The sequence below is a fragment of the Malus sylvestris genome, chromosome 10 (genome assembly GCF_916048215.2).
Source record: "Malus sylvestris chromosome 10, drMalSylv7.2, whole genome shotgun sequence".
Lineage (NCBI taxonomy): Eukaryota > Viridiplantae > Streptophyta > Magnoliopsida > Rosales > Rosaceae > Malus > Malus sylvestris.
In genome coordinates this window covers 42,867,140-42,892,033 of record NC_062269.1, presented here as the reverse complement: position 1 = coordinate 42,892,033, position 24,894 = coordinate 42,867,140, and the positions used below count along the sequence as shown (strand labels likewise).

The following is a 24,894-nucleotide window of genomic DNA, read 5'->3' as shown; positions in this document are numbered from 1 at the left end:
GGTATAAAATAAACTTGAGAATGATCATGTAAGAATCGGATTAACCATATAAAACAATTGAATTTTCACAAAAGAAGAACCAATTCAAATAAGTTTGTTGACCTAGAAGAAAGCGAATTATTATCATTGACTTATGGAAGGTCTAACTAAACGACTCAAGAAAAAGAAAATCTTTTTGGATGTTTGACATTTTTAATTTTTTTTTTTCTTTCCAGCCATAAAAAGACCATGAAAAACTAAGATTTACTTTCCCACCCCCAAGCCTATTTCACACTTTGTCCTCAAGGTGTGGGAAATAAAAGAAAACTAAAATAAAATAAAAAGATAAAAACACAACACAAAAGCTGTGACATTGAAAAAAAAAAGGACAAGACTATAAAAAAAACCGAAAATGAAAGAAACTAAAACAAAATGTAAAGAAAGGAAGGTATAACACCTGGCGTTTGATTTGGAAGGTGATGGTGTGAGTTGAGCCGTGACAAATTACCCAAGTGGCCAAGTAGACCCACTTAGCAAATGCTAATTTAAACATTGGATGCCCCATGAGAAAGTGGCATGCAGCCGGCATGCAAGTTGAAAATGGCGTCAGCCAACACAGTCTTCACTATATGGCAGTCATTGAACCCAGAGCCCAAACGGCTCTCTCCCCTCTCTTCAAACCGAGTCAATTGAACAGACATGGGAAAACTCCAGCTGTGTACACGTGGCGCGCATCACTGCATTAAGCTCCTTAGGATGCCAAAAGAACGGTCAGATCACTCATTTCTCTCCCTTCTAATTTTTTTTTTTTTCGTTTCAAGAAACTCCAGCCATAAAAAGACCATGAAAAACTAACCTTCAAAGTAGCATGTATAGATCATAAGTAATAGGTAAAAATTCATAGGATTGCTAGGTGATGGTGGAACCCTAGCACAAGGAATTAGTTACCTATATTCATAATTGAAATCATAGAAAATATTATTAAGAAAATGATTGAAAACACCTTAGAGTAGAAAATCTCCAAAACCCTAGCAATTCTTTCTGTCTCCCAAAATTGCATAAAAGAAAAACGTTCCCAAAACTGTAGACGGCTAAGCAATATATTTGCCAAGCCTCCCACCAAACCCTAGGAAACTAAAATTAATTCTCCAATAAAATAGGAAACATAACCATAAATTAAATGGTAAAATTCGCCAAAAATCTGAACAACCACGTTTTGGACCCATAAGCTGATCCAAAACTGGCCCAATATAGCTGGATTTAATGTTTGGAATATTCTGAACACTTCTCCAGAAGGCCACGAACCCATCCGAGGTCATCTTGTGCTCCAAAAACGCAATTTAAGCCCAAAAACGTCATTTTTCAGCACTGTGCATCGCTCCTTTATTTTATCGCCAGAAAATAATCGCTTGGTGGAAAAATCCCAAATTTTGATACGATCAAGCTAAGTGACTCACGAACGTCCTCCAACTGAAATTACTCCAAAATTCGTCCATTTGATCCTGTTTTGCTCCAGAGGAAGTCGAAAGTCCTATATTGAAAATACAATTCAAAGTATCAAAATTCTTCCAATATATTAACAAAAATATACTAAGATTAGGGTAAAATATATAATATAAAATCTACTCATCAACATACATCTTTGGTTTCTTGAATACAGATAGATATATTTTACATATGTTTATTTCGTTGGTAAAGTTGATCTGCTAGGGTCCAAGGTTCCAAGATTTCGCGAAGAGCCCCCATTGGTTCCCCCACACCTACAGATGACACTGCTGAATGCACCTTCATCTTACATGGAGATGCCGCCTCCTTTGTCGAGACCTCAACATGTGGTACTCAATCATCTTTACATGCAGAAAGGGAAGGGTGGACCATCTGTGGTGCCACTCGGGACAACAGAGAGGTTTATAGCGAAGTATGTTACAGTAGTTCTCTACAAGTCCTCGCAGAGATAAACACACACACAAAGTGTCTGTCTGGACGCCACGGTTCCCATTATGTAGTTAGTGTTATATCAATTACAAAGTCAAATGTCATTTCCATGGCGTCGGTTTATGTTCTGGAAGGATTTGTCAGGTGAAACTTCAAGATTGTATTTTCACATAATTTCATTGCTTAATAACCATTTATCCATCCGCTTTTGCATTTTTGCACTTATTGGCTGTTTGTTTCTCTTCAGTTGTTGTACAAGAAAAAAAGGTGAAAGAATGAACTTTGTTGACAACCGTTGTCGCCCTATCTGCATTTTCTCTGATTTGTCTGATCCCCATTTCCCAAACCTGCCATGGTCGAAGGGATAAGTTAACATCCATTTCTTGTTATCCAGTTGGAGAGAGACTTACATGCACCACCTGATATGCTACAAAGATGCCAAAACCTAGAAATTGATAATGTCCCATATTTTAAACACAGGTTTATAACCTTCTAAATAGATTCTGCTAAAAAAACTTTCCAAATAGATGGACAAAAAAAAAAAAAAAAAATTGAAGAATGGGATCCAGCAGAGAAACGTAAAATTATACCCATTCATTCATATTAAATTGATTCCAAGATAATAAACAAGAACACCCATACATTTTATCTGAATGATACATTTTCGGTTATACTGTAAAGCATTAAAAACTAGAACAATTCCCAACCCTGAACAATTCCCAACCATTTGCTAAGAGCACACCATCTTCCCTTCCTCCATAACTACGACGATAGCCCTCCTCCTTAGCTTTTATTCTTCAAAGGGATAATTTGATTGCGGTCCCTAATCCTTAACATTATTTGATTAAAACCTTAATAGTATTCAAAGTTTGATTAAGGTCCCTTGACTTTGTACACCTCATTATATTACTATTAATATTTTTATTTTTATAGTTTTGACATTAATTGTTTGATATTTTATGAGATTTATAATCCTATAAATTTAAAATCCCTCATTATAATACTATTAGAAACGGTTACAATAAAAAAATTCAAACATTTTAATTGAATAAATGGATAAAAACTTTGTAAAAATAAGAAATAATAAATGGCAAAAGAATGTATCCATAGTGTTAAAAAAATTGGTACATTTCACATATAACAAAGTGGTACATTAATAAAGAAGAATGGGTACATTATAAATAAATTAGGGTACAAATAAAAAATTAAAAATTTTGAGTACAATTTTCAATTGATTACTCCATTGATTAAAATCCTATTTATTTTTAATTTTTGATCAAGGTCCTTGGGTATTAATAACATCATTAATTATTTGAATAATAAAATATTTTTATTTTTAAATATATTCCTTTATTGTTAAAAATGTTACAATTAGTATATTTATATTTATGGTTAAATTTTTTATCATATATTTTTATTTTTAGTTACCAATTTTTAATTTGCAAATATTTTTTAATTTGTACCAATTTTCTTTTCATTTTTAATTTGTACCCATATATTAGTTTCTTTTTGTGCCCATATTTTTTAAAGTTTTATTTGTGATTGTACCCATGTGTATACCATTACGTGACATTGTATATTTAATCAATGATAGAAAAATTACATATGGTATATTTATGTTTTATGCCTAAACTTTGTATCATAAATTTATATTTTTAGTTTGTACCCACTTTTAATTTGCAACATTTTTTTTTTAAATTTGTAGTATTTTCTTTTTAGTTTTATTTTGTACCCATTTATTAATTTCTTTTAGCATCTATATTTTTAAAAATTCATTTGTACTCATAATTTTTAATTTTTTATTTGTACCCTAATTTATTTATAATGTACCCATTCTTCTTTATTAATGTACCACTTTGTTATATGTGAAATGTACCAATTTTTTTAACACTATGGATACATTCTTTTGCCATTTATTATTTCTTATTTTTACATAGTTTTTATCCATTTATTCAATTAAAATGTTTGAATTTTTTTATTGTAACCGTTTCTAATAGTATTATAATAAGAGATTTTAAATTTATAGGATTATAAATCTCATAAAATATCAAACAATTAATGTCAAAACTATAAAAATATAAATATTAATAGTAATATAATGAGGTGTACAAAGTCAAGGGACCTTGATCAAACTTTGAATACTATTAAGGTTTTAATCAAATAATGTTAAGGATTAGGGACCGCAATCAAATTATCCCTTCTTCAAATATCTCTTTGTTCCACCATTTCATGGCTATTTAAAAAACTGGACATACTTCAACGTGAATACCTGGCGCAATGGGGCATGTCGCCAGAGGACAATGATCGAGTTCAGTCCCCCACCATTTCAATTCGTGCTTCGGATTCTGCAAGGCGAAGAATAGGAGGACACCCATGAAAGCTGTCCCGGCATCCAAAGCTGCAGACAGGACATAGTTGTATTTCTGCCACCAACGCTTGTGGTATTTGAACACGAAGTAGTTGAAGATACCTCCGGTGATAAGCCAGCTTGCTATGTTGGTGGGAGTTGCAGGCGGCATCCCCGCAAAGCCATAAGTGATGACTGGCATGTTGATCAAGGGAATCCATTTCTTGTCTGGGAAGATTTTGCTCATTGAACAAATTGGAAACGGCAACAAAGCTCCAACAAGGAATAGCCACATCAAGTTCCTATACAATCCTCCGGGTCCAAACAGTCGCCTTGGTCCAATTAGACCCCATATAACAGAAGCATCGAAGGTGACTCTGTATTTAGGACAAGTCCATGGGCTGTTTGGATTGCGGGATTCAACATCGCATATGTTCTCGATGTTTTCCAGCATCCACCATGCAACTGCGAGGTTCACAATACCGGCAACTAGAGTTCCCACCAGCTGGGAACAAACATCGTGAAATGTCAGTTTAAAATAACACAAGTGTCAAACTGGTAATAATCACCTTTAGGAACAAAAACAGAAATGGTAAGCATAGGTTTCTGTGCTGAATCAAATACCTGAACAGTGTACATGCACCGAGGTGGAATCTTCATATAGTGCCCAAGTTTGAGGTCAGACAGAAAAGAAAGAGCGTGGACAGTGCTGATTCGTCCGTACATTTTGAAAAGCAAGTTTGCAATTGGTTTTCCTGGTAGAATATACCCAATCATGAATTGTGCTATGATATCAAATCCAGGTTGCTGCACAGAAGCCACACCAATGGTTAGAGAGGTTAGAATGATATTTCACAGTTTGTTAGTACATGCCAGAACAAAGGTGGGGAACATTCAAGAAATCGAAAAATTACTTGGTTAGTGGTAGCTTGAATGACTCCAACAGGGAGGGTAACGATGAAAGACAAGACAAAGGCAAACAACAAACCCCACCATGGCAGCTGCACAGTTTCTTTCCATACAAAAGACATCACCAGGGACAGGACGACGCTCACAGCTAACAAAACAAGGAACCACCACTCAGGCACTTGTTTGTAATTTTTCATCAATTTCTCATGTATATCCATTTTCGCGTTCTTCATTGCCGATTTGCTTTGCTTCAAAATAGCTCTATGAAAAGGAATAAAGGATCACTTTGTCAGTTTAGTCAAATGTATTTTTATGTAAGTGCTGTGCAGATGCTAACGTTGTGTAGACACTAAGAGAAGCTATGTCATTTAAGAATTGAAAGTACCTTCCGTGAAACAGTGCCACATGAACTAGGGTTGCTGAAAATCTTGCAAATCCCGATCCAATGGACAAAGCGAAAAGGGGGCTAAGATAAAGCTTGCCGTAACTATTATAGGCATCAATATTAAGATCAAACTGGGGTGTTAAGATCTTGGTAGTTTCGTATTTATGTCCAGTAGAAGTGAACAGCTTGTTGGAAAATATAGGGAACTTTTGAGCATCGAAAGTGTTAAACTTCCAATAACAAAGAGGGACAATGATGTAGATGAAGATGACAAATCCAACCCCAACGTTGAGAATGGAAGTCCATGGCGTGACGAGGGGGCTGCCATGATAAGCAGAAATCCCAGCCCAATCGAGGGTGAAGGCACCAACACCAAGTCCATTGTAACCTGATCCGACCTGCTGAGCTGTGATACTGTGTGGCCAAGCCCAGCAGACCCATGAGAAGAACGTCAAGATGGAGAAGAGATAGCCGGGGAGTGCATAGTAGAGAAAGCTTGCTGTCAAGGCAATGAGAAAAAACTGCATCCGGGTAAGGCCTTTCGCTTTATGGTCTTTTTCATGGAGTGCTCTGTGGGTAAGTTACACAACAGCAAAACAGAAACAGCAACAAAGTTATTGATGTGATCAAAATTGTTTTACTAAACCAGTAACGACACTCATTCAAATTCTCTACAAGAAAATTCCCCATCAAAGCAACATTCACAATTTAAGAAAGTCATCCATCTTACACTTGACCTTATTTTTTATAGACTTACAATTGTAGCGTTTTAAGTCGAGACTACTATTATTCCCAATCTGTCAAGAGACAGAGCATGAAGAAACGGTGTTCTCAGGAATCTCAACCATTGAACATGCAACAACACATGGCTTATGATTTCACTGAAATTATTACACTTCATTTGGTTGGCTAAGAATGGAGGAATGAATACTATGTTGTTTTGAGTTTTCACCTAGTTCACCGAGGACCAAAGAATTCAACTTTATCTTGAATTTTTATTCTCAACAACAGCCGAAGGGAACATTGATTAAGGAACGACACATGACAAACACAAAGTCTTTACCTAAACAGAGAAACCTGAGCAACGTTGGAAGGCCACCACATTTCCACCGGGTCGACCAAGTACCTCCTGAGAATCCCAGCCCATCCATACCCAATTATCTGCAACAAATCACCAAAACCCAGAAATTAAACTGTATTCACAACATTAATTCAAAGTAAAATCACATCAAATTGGAGAAAAAGTTCAACAATTTGGCTTCTTGATTTTCTTTTCTAGCCTCTGCCCACAAACATAATTTATTTATCCTTTTTAGATCAAGTAATGAACTTTTTCTGAATTTAAAAGGCTATATATTTGATACATATAGACAACTAAATAATTTTATGTAATTGAGTCTTATAGAGATGATTTTAAAATGATGATTAAAATTTTCATAAGTTGAAAATACGCTAATAGCAAAGATGAATAGGGTGGATGCAAATATTATCCATTCTCTATGAAGAGAAAGTAGTCATTAGATTATAAAATCTAATGAAAATAAATAGCTTTAAAACTTGAAGTTTTAGATAATGACAAAATAAATGGTAAAATAAATAGTATCAAGATTGACTTTTTAGTGTACAAATGTGATTTTTCGTTAAAGTAAATAGTACTGGAAGTTTTCATTAAAGTTCCCTATAATCTATGCTAGGAAAAATCATAATTTTCCAAAATCTCTACCCTACAAATATAAAATTCAGAAAGCGATAATAAAATATAAAGAATAAATATTGAAAAATAGAATAGTGGTCGTGGAACCTGAGTGGTAAGGACGATAACGAGGCTAAGGATAAAACTCAAGCTCTGCTTGTAATAGGCCTTCATAATGGTGATGGCGCCAATCGAGTAGGCATCACCCCCACCGTAAGAAATCCCACAATTCGCAAAAATGGTAATAATAACATGCTCCTTTATGTTGAAGGGCCCGGGGTTGAGGCTGAACCGCCACCCCCGGAGGCTGTGCTCGCGGCGGGGAAGGGCGGAGGCCATGAACTTTCCTATGGGCAGCGTAATAATCTGCATGAGGATGGCGGAGATTGCCAGCGGCTGAGTGCGGAAGCTGAAGAAGGTGTTCAGGAAGATTAGGAGAGTGCACGACGTCAGCCCCAAGAACCACGCCCTGAATGTCATCACCGGCAACGTCGGGTCGTCGGTCTCCGGCACCACCAGCGCCACCTCTTCTATTTTGCATCGCTCGTGACCGTCCGATTCTGGAAAATCGTGATGTGGGTAATCGTCGCCGGCGCCGTTAGTGCCTTTAGTGCCGTTAGGCCCCTTCTCTGGGTCCCTTTGGTTATTGGACGCCATTGAAACAAAGTTGAAAGCTCTCTCTCCCCCTCTGTTCTCTCTTTCAGAGTGGACTAAGTATGTGTCCGTCCGTGGTGGTTGCTTGGAATTTAAAGTGTCGAGACTCGAGAGAAGACCAAAAAGCAGTTAATGCACTCATATTTCATAAGACAGAAGATAGATAATAGATGGTTACAAGATTCTGTCTTTTTTATGACATTTGTGTCCTTAAATATTATTGGCCTCGTTTTAAGATTCTGTCTTCTTTCGTATGGTATTTTGAATAAAATAACCGTAATTATAGTCAATTTTATGTAATTTTATTTATTTTTTTCCAACGTGATCGGAATAATGGGTGATACATCCCGTGTTAATGTACAAATTGTGGAATATATATGTTAAAAAATAAAACTTTTCATCACTTATATAAAAACACGTGATACACCATTCGTGTTCCGATCACAATAATTTTTTTTTTATTTTACAGCGCTTTTGGGCCCACTTAAACGTAACGTTCTTACCACATGGGTTCAAAGGGACCCACAGTCTCCATATCGCCATGCAGGATAAGGAAAAAGGATTGTCGCCAGATCCTTTTTCTGGGGATTTGTGGATCCCATGATCGTATTTGTTCATCGTATATCGCGTGGTTAATTTTCGTTAGATACTATTTATATTTATTTTTTAATTTTTAAATTTAAAATAATTTCTGACCGTATATTGTACGATAAATGAACATGATTACGGAATCTTCCGGATTCTCAAGAAAATGATTCTCGCCGAATCTTCTCCTGGATAAGAACTTGTTTTGTCATCGTGTTTCTTCTAGTTCGAAGACAAATATAATGGCATCCACGTGGCAAATGTTGGACCATCCTCTGGCGTTATAATTTTTTTAGTCAAATAGTGCATTGACGCAGGTGTCCGCCAGCCAATACATTTTGATCAGTTGTCACATTAATCCAACGAGATATTTTTTAATGTGAATGATGTGCTAAAAAGTTAATGACTTAAAAATAAAAAATTTCACCGTTTTTATAAAAACATGTGGTGTACCACCCGTGTTCCCGTCACAATAAAAAATTTCTCTAATCCAACAATACTTCAAACTTGAAATAATTTGTGATTGATCGACAAAACTTTAAATTGCTTACCTTAAACAGTTGGAATTGGAGTTACAAAATTATGGATCAATGTACCGTGCAACCACAGAAGCAAATTTTACTTTGTAGATAAATTTTCAGCAGAAGTATAACTTTTGACTTATCTTATGCACATTGATAGGAAACTGCAAAGATGAAGAATATTTTGAGTTAAACATGTATAATTTAAAATTAAAACTAAGTTCTTGGATAAAAAAGTAACATACACAGCGATGAAAAAAAAAAACTTACACAGTTACACTGCATAGATAACATTGATAAAAGATATTATATTTTTGTAATAATATACTATCTAGTTATAAAACTGTAATGTAAAAGTTGCTCTAGATTATAATTTAGGTAAAGAAATATGTGAAAAGAATGATTCGATATAAAATTTAAAGCCATAGTATTGACAGCAACCAAACACTTGTCAAACAAAAGGAATAAATGTAATCTTTCACACAATTTTAAGAAAGCAAAAAAGACTTGCAAACACACTCAATTGCTTGTAACGTTGATAGCTGAAAGCTACTTCGGCAGCCAAAATTACTATAGCAGCTGAGATGGAGCAGAGATTTTTTCAAATTGCAACCACTATTAAACTTTAAGGCCTGTAGACAAAACCCTCAAAAATCATTATTTCCTCCAAATGAAAGCCAACAAAATTATCTAGTTATACCTAAGATCTAAACACAGAAACAAAAGCCTCTAAAACAAAAATGCTTTCCTTTTTCGCCTATACAAATTTATGAAACCATCCCCTTTTTTTTGGGGGTTTTCAGCAATGTATAAAGTTATAGTCACCAAGCTATCAAATAAAGCTAGAACACCTTCTATCATATTGCCAAACACATTGTAACAACTACCATTCTAGTCATTTTCATCCCTCACTGATGTATGGGATTAAACAAAAAAATTGAAGCAAGGTAAAAACCGAAATAACTCAATTAAACCTAAAAATTAACCATGATCATTCATATGTGTTCCTGAGCAAATAAATAAAAGTCTAATATTCCAACTAATTTCAACATTCATATGTGTTTGCCTAAGAGTTCAGAGCCTGCAAAGCGGAATTAAAACCAACAAAAACTAAAAACGCAAACAACTCTGAAATGCACATTTCAAGCATACAGATTTTTTGCAAGAGCTCAAAATGTATAAGCAAAACTGTAAACACTCATCACTATGTACAAACACGTAATTCTTTAAAAAATATAAATTATCAGTAAGTAATTTCATATGGGCATTTAACAACTCTAAATTCGAAATTTTCAAATTTAGCATACCGTAAATGACCTGGATTTGTCCTTTAGCAGCAAGGACTTTGAAAAAGGGTATTCAAGCCTGAAAACAGAACACCCAAAATCACAAAAACGAAACTTACACAAAAAAACCCCTTTCAATATCCAAATTATAGTTCTAAATACAGAATATCATTAATCAATCCCTTGTCAAATAAAAGGGTTGAAGATGATAAGATATGTGTAATATTCATTTAATATGCAGGAATATTAGAAAAATAAAGCTTCAAGCACATGGGTTTTATATTTATAAACACATCAACGTAAGCAAAAACTTTTCACACTACGTACTACTGTACGTCATTTTTAGTTTTTTTCTTTTTTCTTTCCGCTAAAAAGAATGAAAATTATTGGCAAGTCAAGTATTAATTATGTTGACAGCATAACTCCAAATAATAAATATATATGTTGAGAACATTCTACATTGAATGATAAAAGTTGTTTAAGCGCAAATAAAATTCATCTGACCAAGCTAGCTTATTAGCACTTTAGTCATCATTTCGAAAAATATGTATACATATATCTGATGAAAACGCCATAATTAATTATACCAATCAACCAACAAAAACAAAGGCATTATAATTGAAGGCTTTTATAAAAAAAAAAACCAAGAACTAAAGTGGAATAGATGTTTCTATCCAAAGTTGCTTCCTACCACATTACTTGTTATTAGCACTGTAAAAAAATTGTTATGCATTATTTGAGTGAATTTGCTTGTTTGATCTTTATAAGAAAGCAGTGTAGGATGTTTTGGGACGTCAATAACAATATTTAAAATGTTGAACAGTAATTTCTTAAAAGACAATGGACAGCTCTACTTATAACATTGCTCACGTTAGGTGCAAAAGAAGCTTCTTGAATTAAACCCAAGAGGATAGGACCAAGAATCTTCAAACCTTCTTCCGCGTTGCTTTTCACTGGTTAGGACTATAGTATAGTTTTGACAGAGACAGTATATGAGTCTAATAGAATTTTGGGGCTTGAATTGGTCATGAAGACTTTTCATACAGATTTCTTTTTAAAACTCTACTATTTCGCCATCACTACCCCAACAAATTGATCATAACCAGAAAAATTAGTCTTATTTACTTTAAGGCAAAAGAAAATCAAAGTAATTTAGTTTTCTTCAGTCAAATCTGTTTCTTTTCCTTCTCTTTTCTCATCCCCTTATATTGACCCCATCTTCCTCACACCTTCACTAAGAAATTCACACACAACATTTTCCCTTCTCTCCATAATATCACATCACAGCTCTCTCTCCTCCTCTCTCCTCCTCTCTCCCTCTCTAACTCACATAGACTACGTTTTCTAACTCTCTCTGACTCTTTCTCTCTCCCCAAAAATTAATTATATGATCATCCACATGTGTTTTCTAACTCAAAACTATTACTGTAATTTAAAAAAAAAAAAGTTTTGAACTTGAAAGCATCCGAGACACTATTCGTCAAAATATTGTATCACATATTTAATTTCTTATAAAAATTATTATTATAAAGTGACCTTCTTTAAAACATTGAGTAGCTAAGTATATTTTTAGTAACACAAAAAAATTGGTTGACATTAAAGTACATATTAAATTTATTTATGTATAATTTAACATATTATAATTACAGTATCTGAGTGAGATAGTAACACTAGTGAGTGAAATGCAATTCATTGGGGAATAGTGTAAAAATTGGTTGGTCACAGCAACTTTACCGCGTGTGCTCGGACGTCTTGCACAAGATGGTCTTGTGCCGACCAAAGCCACCTTGGCTTTATACATGATCTGTCAGAATTGAGTTCACATAATACCTTCCATGTGGACACCGGGCCCACAAAGGCATAGTAGTACCTGACGTGTTACGATTGTGTGCTCCACCTCTGCTGACATGAAACTTTTTAGTTGTTTTTTTTCCTTCTAAACGATATTCCAAGCTATTATATATAATAATAAAAAATGACGAGGGTAAATAAGCAAATACATAATAGGGAACTTTAACGAAAAACACCCGGTACTGTTCACTTTAACGAAAAACCACATTTTTACACTAAAAAGTCAATCCTGTTACTATTCACTTTACCCTTTATTTTGTCCTTATCATTAAAACTCAAAGTTTTCAAGCCCTTTTCATTAGTTTTCCTTACATAATATTCGAATTTGTGTGCGAACTAGGTAGTAGACACATTGTCGTGGCTACAAGTATATATTGTGTCTATACAAATATTCACTAATCTCCCTTTGGAAAGAAACTAGTTATACTTGTACAAGAGGCAAAATGGTGTATTCAATCAAATGAGTCGTGTTATTTCTTAGCCTAAAATCATATTACAATTAAGAAGATGACACAACACAAATGCATAGCTCAATACGCTATTACTATTTTGGATCACTTAGGTTGGCTTGAGTAACAACTATATATGTTAGTTCACTAGCTTGTAAATGAATATTAATTAAAAGTAAAAATATGAGGCCTAAGGGGGTTAGATGTGAAGAAGTAGGAGAGGGTGTTCCGTGAGGAAACAAACACATTGAGTTGGACGGGCAACAAGTTAGTAGATGAGACATGATACATATAAAGGCGAAAGAGTTTATTTTGTATGTGTATGAAAAGACTAGACACACACGGTCCAATCGTAGCTGTTTTTGGTTGGGAGTTTCGAGAGATTTTTTAGTATAATCGGCACATAAGGTGATATGCTAAATGATAATATACAACTAATAAGATATATGGTTAAAAAGTTAATAATTTAAAAAAAAATTTATCACCACTTATATAAAAATACATGATATAACACAGATATTCCCATCATAATCAAAAATTTATCGGGAGCTTCACATCAGAAGAAAGAAGAATGAAAGATGATCCATTCCCCATGCATAAAAAAGCCTTCCCTTTCATTCATACGTGGTGAGTGGCGGTCATGGCGGGGCCTGCAGTAGACTTTTGCAAGGACCAAGTCGATCTGGGACGCCCAAGCTTTTTCAGCAGGGATGGCGTGCTACAGACGGAAGACTCCGAACCGTTGATTTACAAAGACGGGAGACTCCAAGAGTGGAAGATCCCACAGTCACAAGTGGACCGCGACTTCGTAAACACGCCATTAGTGCTGACCAAAATCAGCAGCTGAGGTTCATTCGGCACTCATCATTATTGTTATCAGAAAACGAGTGATACATCACGTTTTTTTATATAAATGGTAAAAAAAATTATTTTTTAAATTATTAATTTTTTAACACACATATATCACTATTTATATAATAACACATTATGTACCACCTCATATTTCTTCTATACTGAAAAATCTCTCAACTCTTACCCTTCATCGTGAAAAACATTAAGCAGGCACTTTTAACATTTAGCAAAAGGAGGTCAAACACGGAGACTTATGAACCTACTCTCAAGTCACGAGTTAAAAGTCAAAAGGTGTTACAGGACAGCATTCCATTGCAATTAGTTGCAATGGGTACGGCTTGTGATCTTCTGGACGTGCGTTATATATAAGAAGAGAAGGAATAACAGAGCACTCGGTTCATTTGATTTGAGTCAATTTATGCCTTAATATCAAGATTCTCAATATGTAATGTAGGGTTCATTTGATTGAATCAAAATAACTTGAAACTTAGACGTTTAGCATTTACGGATTAACAAAGTCTCAAAAAGTTTATGTGTATTAGTTATATGGATCATAAAACGCTACTGCATTGGGTTTTTTGCCCCTATTCTTCGCCGGTACAAGCTTCTCGGACTCATTGATGGCACTGAGCCCTATCCGACGCCATTTCTACCAGATCGATCGATCAATCCTGCTTTCGAGAGTTGGTATGAGAAAGATCAGAATCTTCTCATCTGGTTCAATTCAACACTCTCTGAAGAAGTCATTCCCTTCACTGTCGGCGTTTCGTCTTCCAGAGATCTGTGGCTTAAACTTGAGCAGCGCTTCGGTGGTGTTTCTGATGCGCACATTCATCAGCTTCGTTCTCGCCTTCAGTGCATTCAGAAGAACTCTCAATCCATGGCGGATTATCTGCAGCAGATCAAAGAAATTTCAGATTCCCTCACTGCAGCAGGCACTTCGATTTCAGATCGAGATCTAATTGCTGCTACACTGGCTGGTCTTCCTGATGAGTTCGAATCATTCATCGACTCCATCATGTTTCGTCTCTCTTCCACATCTCTTGATGAGTTGCATGGATTATTACTCACCAAAGAGCTTTCCATGAATCGACGGAAGGAACTTGCCTCTTCTGCACCTACTGAACCGTTTCATGCTCTCTCGGTTCACGCTTCACCGCCTCTTCTTCCTACACCACCTCAGGCTTTTGCTGCTCAACAGACTCCTCTCCATAACTCTTCTCGATATAACTCCTATCGTGGCCGGAATAATCGATTTTCTAATAATCGAGGACACAGAGGCAATCATCGGGGCAACTACACTCATGGCTTCACTTCTGGATCCAATCGTGGTCATCATTCCTCCTCTCGTGGTTCATTTTCATCGGGTGCTCGTAATCCCTGCCAGATCTGTGGGAATCCAAGTCATGAGGCAATCGATTGCTTTGATCGCATGAATCCAGATATTTCTGGTAAAATCCCTCCAGCAAAGCTTGCTGCAATGTGTGCGCGCTATCAATCCAAGTCCTCTTCTCCTTCCTGGCTCATTGATTCTGGAGCAACTTCTCACATAACCAATAACATCTCCAATATCTCGTCTCCATCTCCTTATACTGGTGAAGATAAAGTCTACATTGGTGATGGTAAAGGTCTTCCCATCACTCATACTGGTTCCTCTTTGTTACATGCTCCTCATCATTCCTTTAAATTGAACAATGTACTTCATGTTCCTCAAATGAAGCACAACTTATTGTCTGCTTTTCAATTTGTTAATGACAATTCATGTTCATTAACCCTTGATTCTGATGGATCCTCTGTAAAGGATCGTTCTACGGGGAAGATGCTTTTGCGGGGACCAGTTAGAGATGGCTCTTATCCTTTGCAAAGCTTTCATTCCAGAGGTATCTCTTCTGTTTCTTCATCAGCATTCGTCAGTATTAAAGCTCCAATGAAGATTTTCCACAGTCGATTGGGTTATCCTTCCTCTACCATTTTTCGGAAAGTAATCTCTAGTAATCGTCTTGCACTGCATGGTAAATCCTCAGTTGACTTCTTCTGCTCAGATTGTGCCATTGCTAAGAATCATAAACTGTCATTTTCTCCTGCTAAGTCATCAACTCCTCATAGTTTAGCTTTAATTCATTGTGATGTATGGGGACCTGCCCCTGTGACTTCTGTGAGTGGTTTTCAGTATTATCTGTTGTTAGTAGATGATTACACCAGATATAGCTGGTTCTTTCCATTAAGAAGAAAATCTGAGGTGTTTTCTACCTTTGTAAATTTCAAGAACTATGTGGAAAAATTTGTTGGCAATCAAATAAAGATTATACGTTCTGATTCAGGGGGTGAGTTCACTAGTGCTTCTTTTCAGTCTTATCTCCATTTGAATGGCATTTCTCATCAGTACAGCTGCCCACATACACCTGAACATAATGGATGTGTAGAACGCAAGCATCGACATCTTGTAGAAACAGCACGAACACTATTAGTAGCTTCTCAAGTCCCTTCAGTTTATTGGGTTGAAGCCTTCTCCACTGCCATTTACTTGATCAACAGGTTACCCATTTCTGGTCTTCTAAAATCTCCATGGGAGTTACTATTTTACACACTCCCTGACTACACTCGCCTACGGATCTTTGGGTGTAGTTGCTTCCCATGGTTAAAACCTTATGTTCATTTTAAACTTGATGGCAAAAGCAAGCAGTGTGTTTTTCTTGGGTACAGCTTACAACATAAGGGTTATAGGTGCTTAGACACAGCCACTGCCCGAGTTTACATCTCTCGGCATGTTCAATTTGATGAGACCTCATTTCCCTTCACTACCAAGACATCTTCATTCTCTCATTCTACCCTTCCTATCTCTCCTACCTTTGATCTACATTTTCCTATTTCTACCCTAAACTCTGCTCCAACATGCTCTCCTCCTCTCAACCCTATTACCCCTGCTTCCTCTCCTAGTGCTCCTGTCTCCCAAGTCCCGATCCAATCTCCATCACCTTCTCCACATTTGCCAAGTCATAACACACATCCAATGGTCACTCAATCGAAAAATGGTATTTTTAAGCCTCGGGCCTACAATGCTACCAAACATCCCTCTCATCCTCTATTGATTATATCCCCACAACTTACAATCAAGCTTCTAAGTTTGCTGAGTGGAGAACTGCAATGCAGGGCGAATTTAATGCCCTCAAATCCACTGGTACATGGATCTTGGTTCCTTCTTCTTCCAATCAAAATATTGTTGGCTGTAAATGGGTATTTAGAATAAAAAAGAAGCCTGATGGAACAGTTGACAGGTATAAAGCCCGGCTTGTTGCCAAGGGATTTCACCAACAAGAGGGTCTCGCCTATCAAGAGACATTCAGTCCTGTCGCAAAGCCTGTCACCATTCGCATACTGTTAACCTTTGTTGTCCAGTTTAATTGGTTTCTTCATCAACTCGATATTAGCAATGCTTTTCTTCATGGTGATTTAAAGGAAGAAGTCTTCATGCATCAGCCACCTGGTTTCAGTGATCCAAACTATCCAAATCATGTGTGTAAATTGAAAAAGTCCCTGTATGGACTCAAACAGGCCCCACGGGCATGGTTTGATAAGCTGTTTCAGTCTCTTCAGTCTCTCGGCTTTACTCAGTCCTCCTCTGATGCATCTCTCTTTGTTCTCAAGGCTCCAGTTCTTGTGGTTGTACTTGTCTATATAGACGATATATTGGTCAGTGGTCCGGATTCTTCAGCCTGCCATATGTTCATTCAGAAGCTAAGTTCTTTATTTCCTGTCAAAGACTTAGGTACCTTACATTACTTCTTGGGACTTGAAGTCCAACGCACCACAGAAGGATTATTTTTACATCAAGGGAAATATTTGTTGGACCTTTTGCACAAGACAAAAATGGAGTGTGCTAAGCCTTGTTCGACACCTCTTGGTATTGTCAAACTGGATCACAGTGGTACACCTTTGGCAAATCCAACCGAGTATCGATCCATTGTGGGAGGTCTTCAGTATCTCACTTGGACTCGGCCTGATATCTCCTTTGCAGTCAACCAAGTATGTCAATTTATGCATACTCCTACTGACTTACATCTGCAAGCAGCCAAGAGAATTTTGCGCTTTCTCAAAGGTACATCTTCTCATGGCATCTGGTTTCTTAAGGGTCCTCTTACTCTATCAGCATACTCTGATGCAGACTGGGCTGGCTGCCCATTTGATAGACGATCCACGAGTGGATTTTGTGTGTATCTTGGCTCCAATTTAGTCAGCTGGAGTGCTAAAAAAGCAGTCTACAGTAGCTCGTTCTTCTACTAAGGCTGAATATCGGTCTCTTGCTCACACTGCCGCTGAAATTACCTGGATCTGCAAGGTTTTCAGAGATTTTGGTTTCCCCTTCACGCTCCAACCTACCATCTGGTGCGACAACATCTCTGCCATTTCACTTGCATCCAACCCTGTTTTTCATGCCCGAACTAAACACGTGGAAATCGATTACCACTATATCAGGGAGCTGGTCCTTGCCAATCTGGTTAAAATTCAGTATGTCTGTAGTCAGGATCAGATCGCAGATATTCACACCAAATCTCTGTCTAAACATCGGTTTCTCTTCCTTCAATCCAAGCTCTCTCTTGGAACTCCTAGTCTTTCCAAGCTCAGCTTGAGGAGGTGTAAAGATAAAGATGCCAAGTCATAACAATTCATATAATTTTACTTAGAAAATCATTCTTGTTATAACTGTATTATTACATCTGTATAGTTTAGTTAGGTGGTTATGTTTACAGGCTGTCATAGATATTTTGGTACATAGCCTTAACTATATATAGATATCGAAATGTAAGTGTAAAGACAAGTTGTGAAAAGTAAATGAGAAGAGGAATATTAAGATAGAAATCATCTCTCTGTTCTTTAAGTCTCTTTATACGCCATATCTTCCATTAGCCTTAAGTATTCTTTAAGTTAATTTCCAAGTCTTCTTAGGTCTTCTCATATCCCTTTTTTCTGGCTATCCGTTTCTCAAAGTCACATCTAATCGGATTATATGTTGGTCTTCGGTTCATATGTCCAAACCACATTGATCAATTTTCTCTCATCTTATCTTCAATTGCGGTCACTCATACTTTACCTCAAATATCGTTGTTCGTAATACTATACTTTTTTGTGTGCTTACACATCTAACGAAGTATTTGCATTTTAGGATACTCAGTTTTGTAGGTGTTGCTTTTTGACTGCCCCACATTCTGTATCATAAAGAATTGATGGCCTTATTGCCGTCCTATAAAATTGTTCATTTAACTTTAGTGGCATATGACAATCAAACAACATGCGATTCATCCATCCAGCTTGTATTCTATGATTAAGATCACCATCTAATTATTAGTTCTTTTGCAAGACAAATCCAATATAACATAAGCTTTCATTCTTTGGTTCATCCTGATGTCCAATTTTCATCTTGTCTCATTAAACCAGCATGTTTCATGTGAGAATATATTTGTAAATTGTAATGTGTAGTATTGTCTTATTTGAGATAATCCAATCATCTACAACTAAATTTGTAAACCATATGATATGTCATCAACAAGAGTCAAACACGTTAATCGACACTTAGTTAATAATCCAATAATTTATAACCACATCATTTAGTTTGCAAATTTAGTTTAAAAAATTTGGTATCTCTAACATTACCCTATGATTATAATATTCTTACTTTTATTGCAGCGAACACTCTTATTAATTAGTTTTAGGTTTCAGTTTTAATTTACTTTCACAGTTTTACACAATATTTTTACAATATAGTTTCGTCTCTCTAGCATTACCCTATGATTATAATATTTTTACAATATAGCTTCCTTAATGACTTGTATGTCACTTAAGTACACACCCCAAAATTCACAATTAGGTTAAGTAACTCATTATTACATGACTAGATAATCCAAACTTCGATCAACGTAAACTTACATATATAAGATTGATGCCCAAGATGGCATGCATACACTATTAATTAATAGATAAGTTGCAATCATTAATAGTTGTATTAATTACTACATGTACGTAGAAAATTGCTGATTGATATTACACTTATCACATTTTCCATATTATATTGATACTTTCTAATAAAGATAAAGTCACCAAAATATATGGGTCACATCTTTATTAGAACAATGGTACAAATATGATATGAAAAATGTGGTAAGAGTAACATTTCTTAAGTTGCATATATATATATATAGGCATGCATGAAGGCGTCTTGTCGCCTGCACATATAACAGTCACATAACAGAGCATGCATTAGGGTTTTCATCGCTGAAAATTTGAGGGTGGGGATACGATGAATATTCCGAGTAGTACTTTGTTGGCCAATAATCGCTTCGCTTTATATCGACCTTGTTGTCCTCTCCCTGTTTGTCTTCCTCCCCTTCTTTCTTCTCTCCTTCCTTCTTGTTCTCGTCTTCTTTCTTTTCGTCTTTCTTCTCATCCTCCTTCACAACAGAAACCTGCTTCCTGGTTTTTTTATACACATCCTCCGAAAGCTTCGCCGGGTCCATCACGCCTTTTACTACAACCTTGTTGTTGCCTACGTCTGTTTCCACTGACTCCACACCTACAATGTTTAAAAAGCACCCTAAAAAATCTTTCATGTTGATCTGGGCACAAATAGAAAATACGATTGAACAATTTAGACGGCCCCTTAAAATCCATGCATACCCCAGATTAAATCCTTAACATGTAAGGAACACAATGAGTGATCCATTTTTTCATTTGAATACAACTATTTGTTATGTATGAAGAAAGTTGAGGTTCCACCATAAAACCAATTGGAAATATGGGGAGTAGCCCATCCTCTTATAAGTCCATACAAGGTCCCTCCTCTCATCAATATGGATTTCAATCTCAACATATGTATCCTATCCGTAATGCCTGTGGTAAAGAAGACTTATATATTGAACTAAAACAAATATCATGAGCTTGGAAAATGAAAGATTATAATGAGTGATGTATGATGATACAAGTACCTTGGATCTTTCGAATTCGCTTCTGTAGAACTTGGGCGCACGCATCGCAGTGCATTCGAACTTGCAATACCACTGAAACAACAGCAGGAGGCTGACAAAAGATCGTTGAATTGTATAAATAATATGTCACTTGTCAGAGATACAATTGTGAATAATATGAATATATATCTGCACCAAATAATTGATTCTTTAGCAGAAGATCGGGTTATACTAAATGGTTAAGCATTATCTCCGATGCAAGAACTCAAATCTCATATTTGAGATCTAAGGCAAAAACGTCTCCAACGAACATGAACTCATATTTAGGTTTTGATTTCAATATGAGATTTGGGTCCTTGGTGGAGCCTATTTTAACAAGGAAAAATTGCATTCAACTAAGAAAATAAGATTTGAGTTTTGACTCCAAGCATCTCTAATGCTGTAATGCACATATTCCATTGAAGTAGAAAATCAAAATACGTATATCCCTCACTTTTAAGGGGCCCAAATATATAGATAAATATAGATTTAAAATTTGAATCCATGCATCGTAGATGCCCTAACTACGTTTTTTTCTGTAGCCGTACGTAGACTTGTGGCCGTAGATTTGTTTATTTCATTGGTAAAGTTGATCTACTAGAGTCCAAGGTCCAAGGTTCCAATGTCAATCAGGGAAAAGGTGGACGTGTGATGCCAACAAACGTAACTCCTAATGTGAAAAAGTGGGGTTCATTACATACGCAACACAGTATAAACACAGGACAACCAGCCTCGACCATGGCAATGGCATGCTGCATATTGCATATGCAGTATGAAGATGTGTATTGATTCTGTGTGGCCCTTTTGGGAGTGGAGAAGCACATATTTCTTTTATTTCAAGGAAAACTAATGAAAATGGTTTGAAAACTTTGAGTTTTAACGATAAGGATAAAATAAAGGGTAAAGTAAATAGTATCATGATTGATTTTGTAGTGTAAAAATATGATTTTTCGTTAAAATAAACAGTACCAAAAGCTTTTCATTAAAGCTCATTTATTTTATTTGTTATATCATACATAGCTTGAAGACTTAATAGCAGGGCATATGTAATGGGCCTCCAAATATAATAATTATGTGCATGTATTTAACAATACATTTCATTAAAGTGGGGTTGCAGCATGTTCCGTACCAATTGCACTGTATCCTATGTTTGTAAGTATACAACATACAGCTTGCAGAGTCTGGTAGGGTTAGTGTCCTTTTTTATTAGTCTGGTAGGGTTTGTATCCCATTTTTTCTTTGGTAAAATAGGGTAGTTTCCAAAAAAATACCTATTTAGTGACGTGAAAGTACATGCGTATAGAATTTGGTTAAATACATAAACAGCACGCTCCAATTCAAGGATATAAGCATATAGTTTTTTTGGTTTTAATTTCCCCAACCTTCAACAGCTCTGGAAAAAACAACTTTCATATTACGTGCATGACCGTGAAATGTCGTGCTAAATACTATAAAAGCCATTTCAAAAAGACTTGAAAAACATAATCGTAAATCTCGTCACAGCGTCACATGCATTGTAAATCTTTCTCCTAACTGTGAGTAGTGGTCTTTGTCTCAAAAAAAAAAAAAAAAAACTAATAAAAATAGTTTGAAAACTTTGAGTTTAAAAGATAAAGACAAAATAAAGGATAAAATGAATAATACCAGGATTAACATTTAAGTGTAAAAATATGATTTTTCGTTAAATTAACAGTATCGAATTTTTTTTATTAAAATTCAAAATAAAAATAAAAACAAGAGTAATGGTCTCGTGATATGTGCATGTGGATTGTAGAGTGGAGTTGGGGGTGTCATTTTCCTGACTTTGAATAGTAACTTTCATGTCAGTACTCAAACACGATATTCACTATTTTAGCTTAGCTAGGGAACTGTGATTGGCCGACCCCATCCCTCCATGCATAGGACCATACCTTACCGTTAAATAATGAATTTGAATTCCATCCGGATCCTCACAAACATTATATCCGTTTATAAAGGATTTTAAATTATTTTATTTAAAATTAAACGTAAATAATAATTAATTAAAGTCTACTGTACACTGTACAGTGCATGTATGATAAATTAATAAGATGTTAGAATTCCTAAGATCCTCAATAAATGATTCGGAGAGGATTCTTATCCTAAAATAATGAAGAGAAATGCAACTCTTTAAAAGTTGGACTATTCACTACTTTATGTTCTTAGCATAATTTTCGTGCCAACAATATGAAACATTGTACAAAAAACATGAAGTGACAGAAAATTTATAAAAAGTTCCAATTTGAGAACGGTCTCCTTAACATTCTCAATAATTAATTAGTTGATCTTAAACTTAAGTTGCTTTGTAATCAGTATCAGGAGAAAACACAAGTAGTAGAGAGACTGGCAGGGGAGACCTTCCTGGTGTCGTGGTGTGGCGTGAGTAAAGCCGCGGAGGGTAGTTTAAAATATATATGATTATGTTAATGTCTCATTAGTAATTATATTAATGATAATCTTATGGTGAGTGGAGAACCGGTGCGTGAAAAAAAAAAAAAGAATTTTAACGAAAAATTCATGGTACTGTTTATTTTAACGAAAAATCATATTTTTATACTAAAAAATCAAACATATTACTATTCATTTTATCATTTATTTTGTGCTTATCGTTAAAACTCAAAGTTTTCAAATACTCTTCATTAATTTTCTTAAAAAAAAAGTGAGTGAAACTGTGAAAGCAGGTTTTGAAATAATTACCTCCTCTTTTTTCTCTTCCTTGTCGGCTTCCTTAACTTGTTCTTCCTCCTTCTCCACGGGAGGTTTAGGCAAAGGTGAAATGAGCTCTACTTTTTTGCCGCTTTTCCTTTGTAATCTTTCGCAGACCTTTATGGGGTCTGCCGCCTTCCCTTTCACCACCACCTTACTCGCCTTGCTGTCTGTCGTTACATCCTCCACTCCTGCAGTGCACCCACCGTCCACCACAGATTAATTACATTCAAATACTCAAAATTCAAACTAAATACTCCAAATTCAAACTACTTACACTAATTAAACCCTCCTCCTACCCTTTTAATTGCTTTGTGATTAAATATGAACGAAAAGAAATACACTATAAAAGTATTTTCTTCAAGAAAAACGTGCTAAATAACATGAACTACTCTAAATAAAAAGCACTTTTAAACTCAATTATATGTATTTGCCTAGCTCAATTTGTTTTATTCTTATACAATTCAAAAAACTGATGAGGGAGAGGTGGTCAGAATTCAAAAATTAAGGACGGAAGTAATAAAATTAATAATAAGGAAAATACCAAGTTTACCTTCAAAACCCTTCAAGGCTCGAGCAACTTTCCTTGCGCAAGCTTCACAATGCATATCGACCTTGAGTACAATCTCCGGAGGCTCTTCTTTCTTTTCTTCCTTTTTCTCTTCTTCTTTCTTTTCATCTTTGCTTTCTTCCTTCTTCTCTTCCTCTTTCTCTTTCTTCTCCTTTAATATGTTTCCACACAAAATATATCAATACAAAAATCAATCAGGAAAACTTATAAAATGCCAGTTAATATATACATGAAACTAATCCTTGTTCTACCCAAACAAATTAAGGTATAAATACACAAGAAACCAACAAGAAGAATATTGAACATGGTTTGAAATACTAGACCAAGATCTGAAAAAACACAGCACTGTTCAAACAACATAAACATATACAGAAAGCTAGTAAATAAAACTAAGTGTCGCCCAAATGCTTACTTCGCCCATTTTTCTTGCTAATTCTGAAAGCACTTTTCTTCAGAAGTTTGAATGAAGATGGATTTAAGTACGTCGTGCAATCTGGAAACAAATAGTGATGAAAGAGTAGACAGAGTATATATATTCACTCTCTTTTATTTTTTTTTATCTCACTCCTTTTCCTCTGGCTTTTGGTCACTCTTTTCTCTCTCTCCTTTCAGGGGTGTGGGGAAGGAAGCAGAAAAACATTTAAGTTACAGTAATTTATTCGTACCATCTTTTAATACCATCTTAGGTGGTATCCGATATGAACAGCTACATAATTTGAAAAATTTGCAAAATTCAAAGAAATGAAGGAGAAAAACTCATCGTATACCACAATCTTCATTTAATTAACTAGTTTTTCTTAATTATTAATTTATTAAATAATAAACTAAATTTAAAAATCTAATTAATTCAAATGATGTGGTTGTCCACATCAAATACCACATCAGGTGGTATGAAAATGTGGTACAAAAACATGATATGAATAATGTGGATGCAAATTTCTTCCTCCTTGATCTTGGACAAAATTGCACCTACAAAATAAATAACACCTTTGGTTATGGCCACAAGTCTCAGGGGCCCACGATGAATTGGGGGGGCTTTGGCCGAAGAACCTCCGATGTCAAAGTTAGAATTTAGAGAGAAATAGTGTTTAGATAATTTTGGGATTTTTGAAAGAGTATTGGAATTAGTGTTTGGTGAAAATGGGAACCAATTTATAG

General features: G+C 35.6%; 3 protein-coding genes across 3 annotated transcripts in view; 1 reads left to right on the top strand and 2 right to left on the bottom strand.

Moving 5' to 3' along the window:
- The window catches only part of LOC126587355 (SNF1-related protein kinase regulatory subunit beta-2-like), a 31,951-nt gene extending 29,745 nt beyond the window's left edge, over window positions 1-2,206 (top strand). The window contains exon 5 of the mRNA XM_050252388.1: window positions 1,765-2,206. Within this exon, the coding sequence (XP_050108345.1) occupies window positions 1,765-1,937 (173 nt within the window). The 3' untranslated portion in view covers window positions 1,938-2,206. The remainder of the gene's footprint in view (window positions 1-1,764) is intronic.
- A 1,909-nt stretch (window positions 2,207-4,115) lies between these two features.
- LOC126587349 (oligopeptide transporter 3-like) lies at window positions 4,116-8,046 on the bottom strand. Its single transcript, XM_050252385.1, has 6 exons — window positions 7,357-8,046; window positions 6,619-6,716; window positions 5,556-6,125; window positions 5,176-5,431; window positions 4,886-5,068; window positions 4,116-4,766 (listed from the first exon to the last, which is right to left on the bottom strand). Exons 1-6 carry the CDS (start codon window positions 7,903-7,905, stop codon window positions 4,152-4,154), a joined length of 2,271 nt encoding a protein of 756 aa, XP_050108342.1. The 5' UTR covers window positions 7,906-8,046; the 3' UTR covers window positions 4,116-4,151.
- Window positions 8,047-19,305: 11,259 nt separating this feature from the next.
- On the bottom strand, window positions 19,306-24,362 carry LOC126587356 (heavy metal-associated isoprenylated plant protein 7-like). Its single transcript, XM_050252389.1, has 5 exons — window positions 24,149-24,362; window positions 23,719-23,887; window positions 23,157-23,356; window positions 20,424-20,514; window positions 19,306-20,011 (listed from the first exon to the last, which is right to left on the bottom strand). Exons 1-5 carry the CDS (start codon window positions 24,155-24,157, stop codon window positions 19,680-19,682), a joined length of 801 nt encoding a protein of 266 aa, XP_050108346.1. The 5' UTR covers window positions 24,158-24,362; the 3' UTR covers window positions 19,306-19,679.
- Window positions 24,363-24,894: the final 532 nt, after the last annotated feature.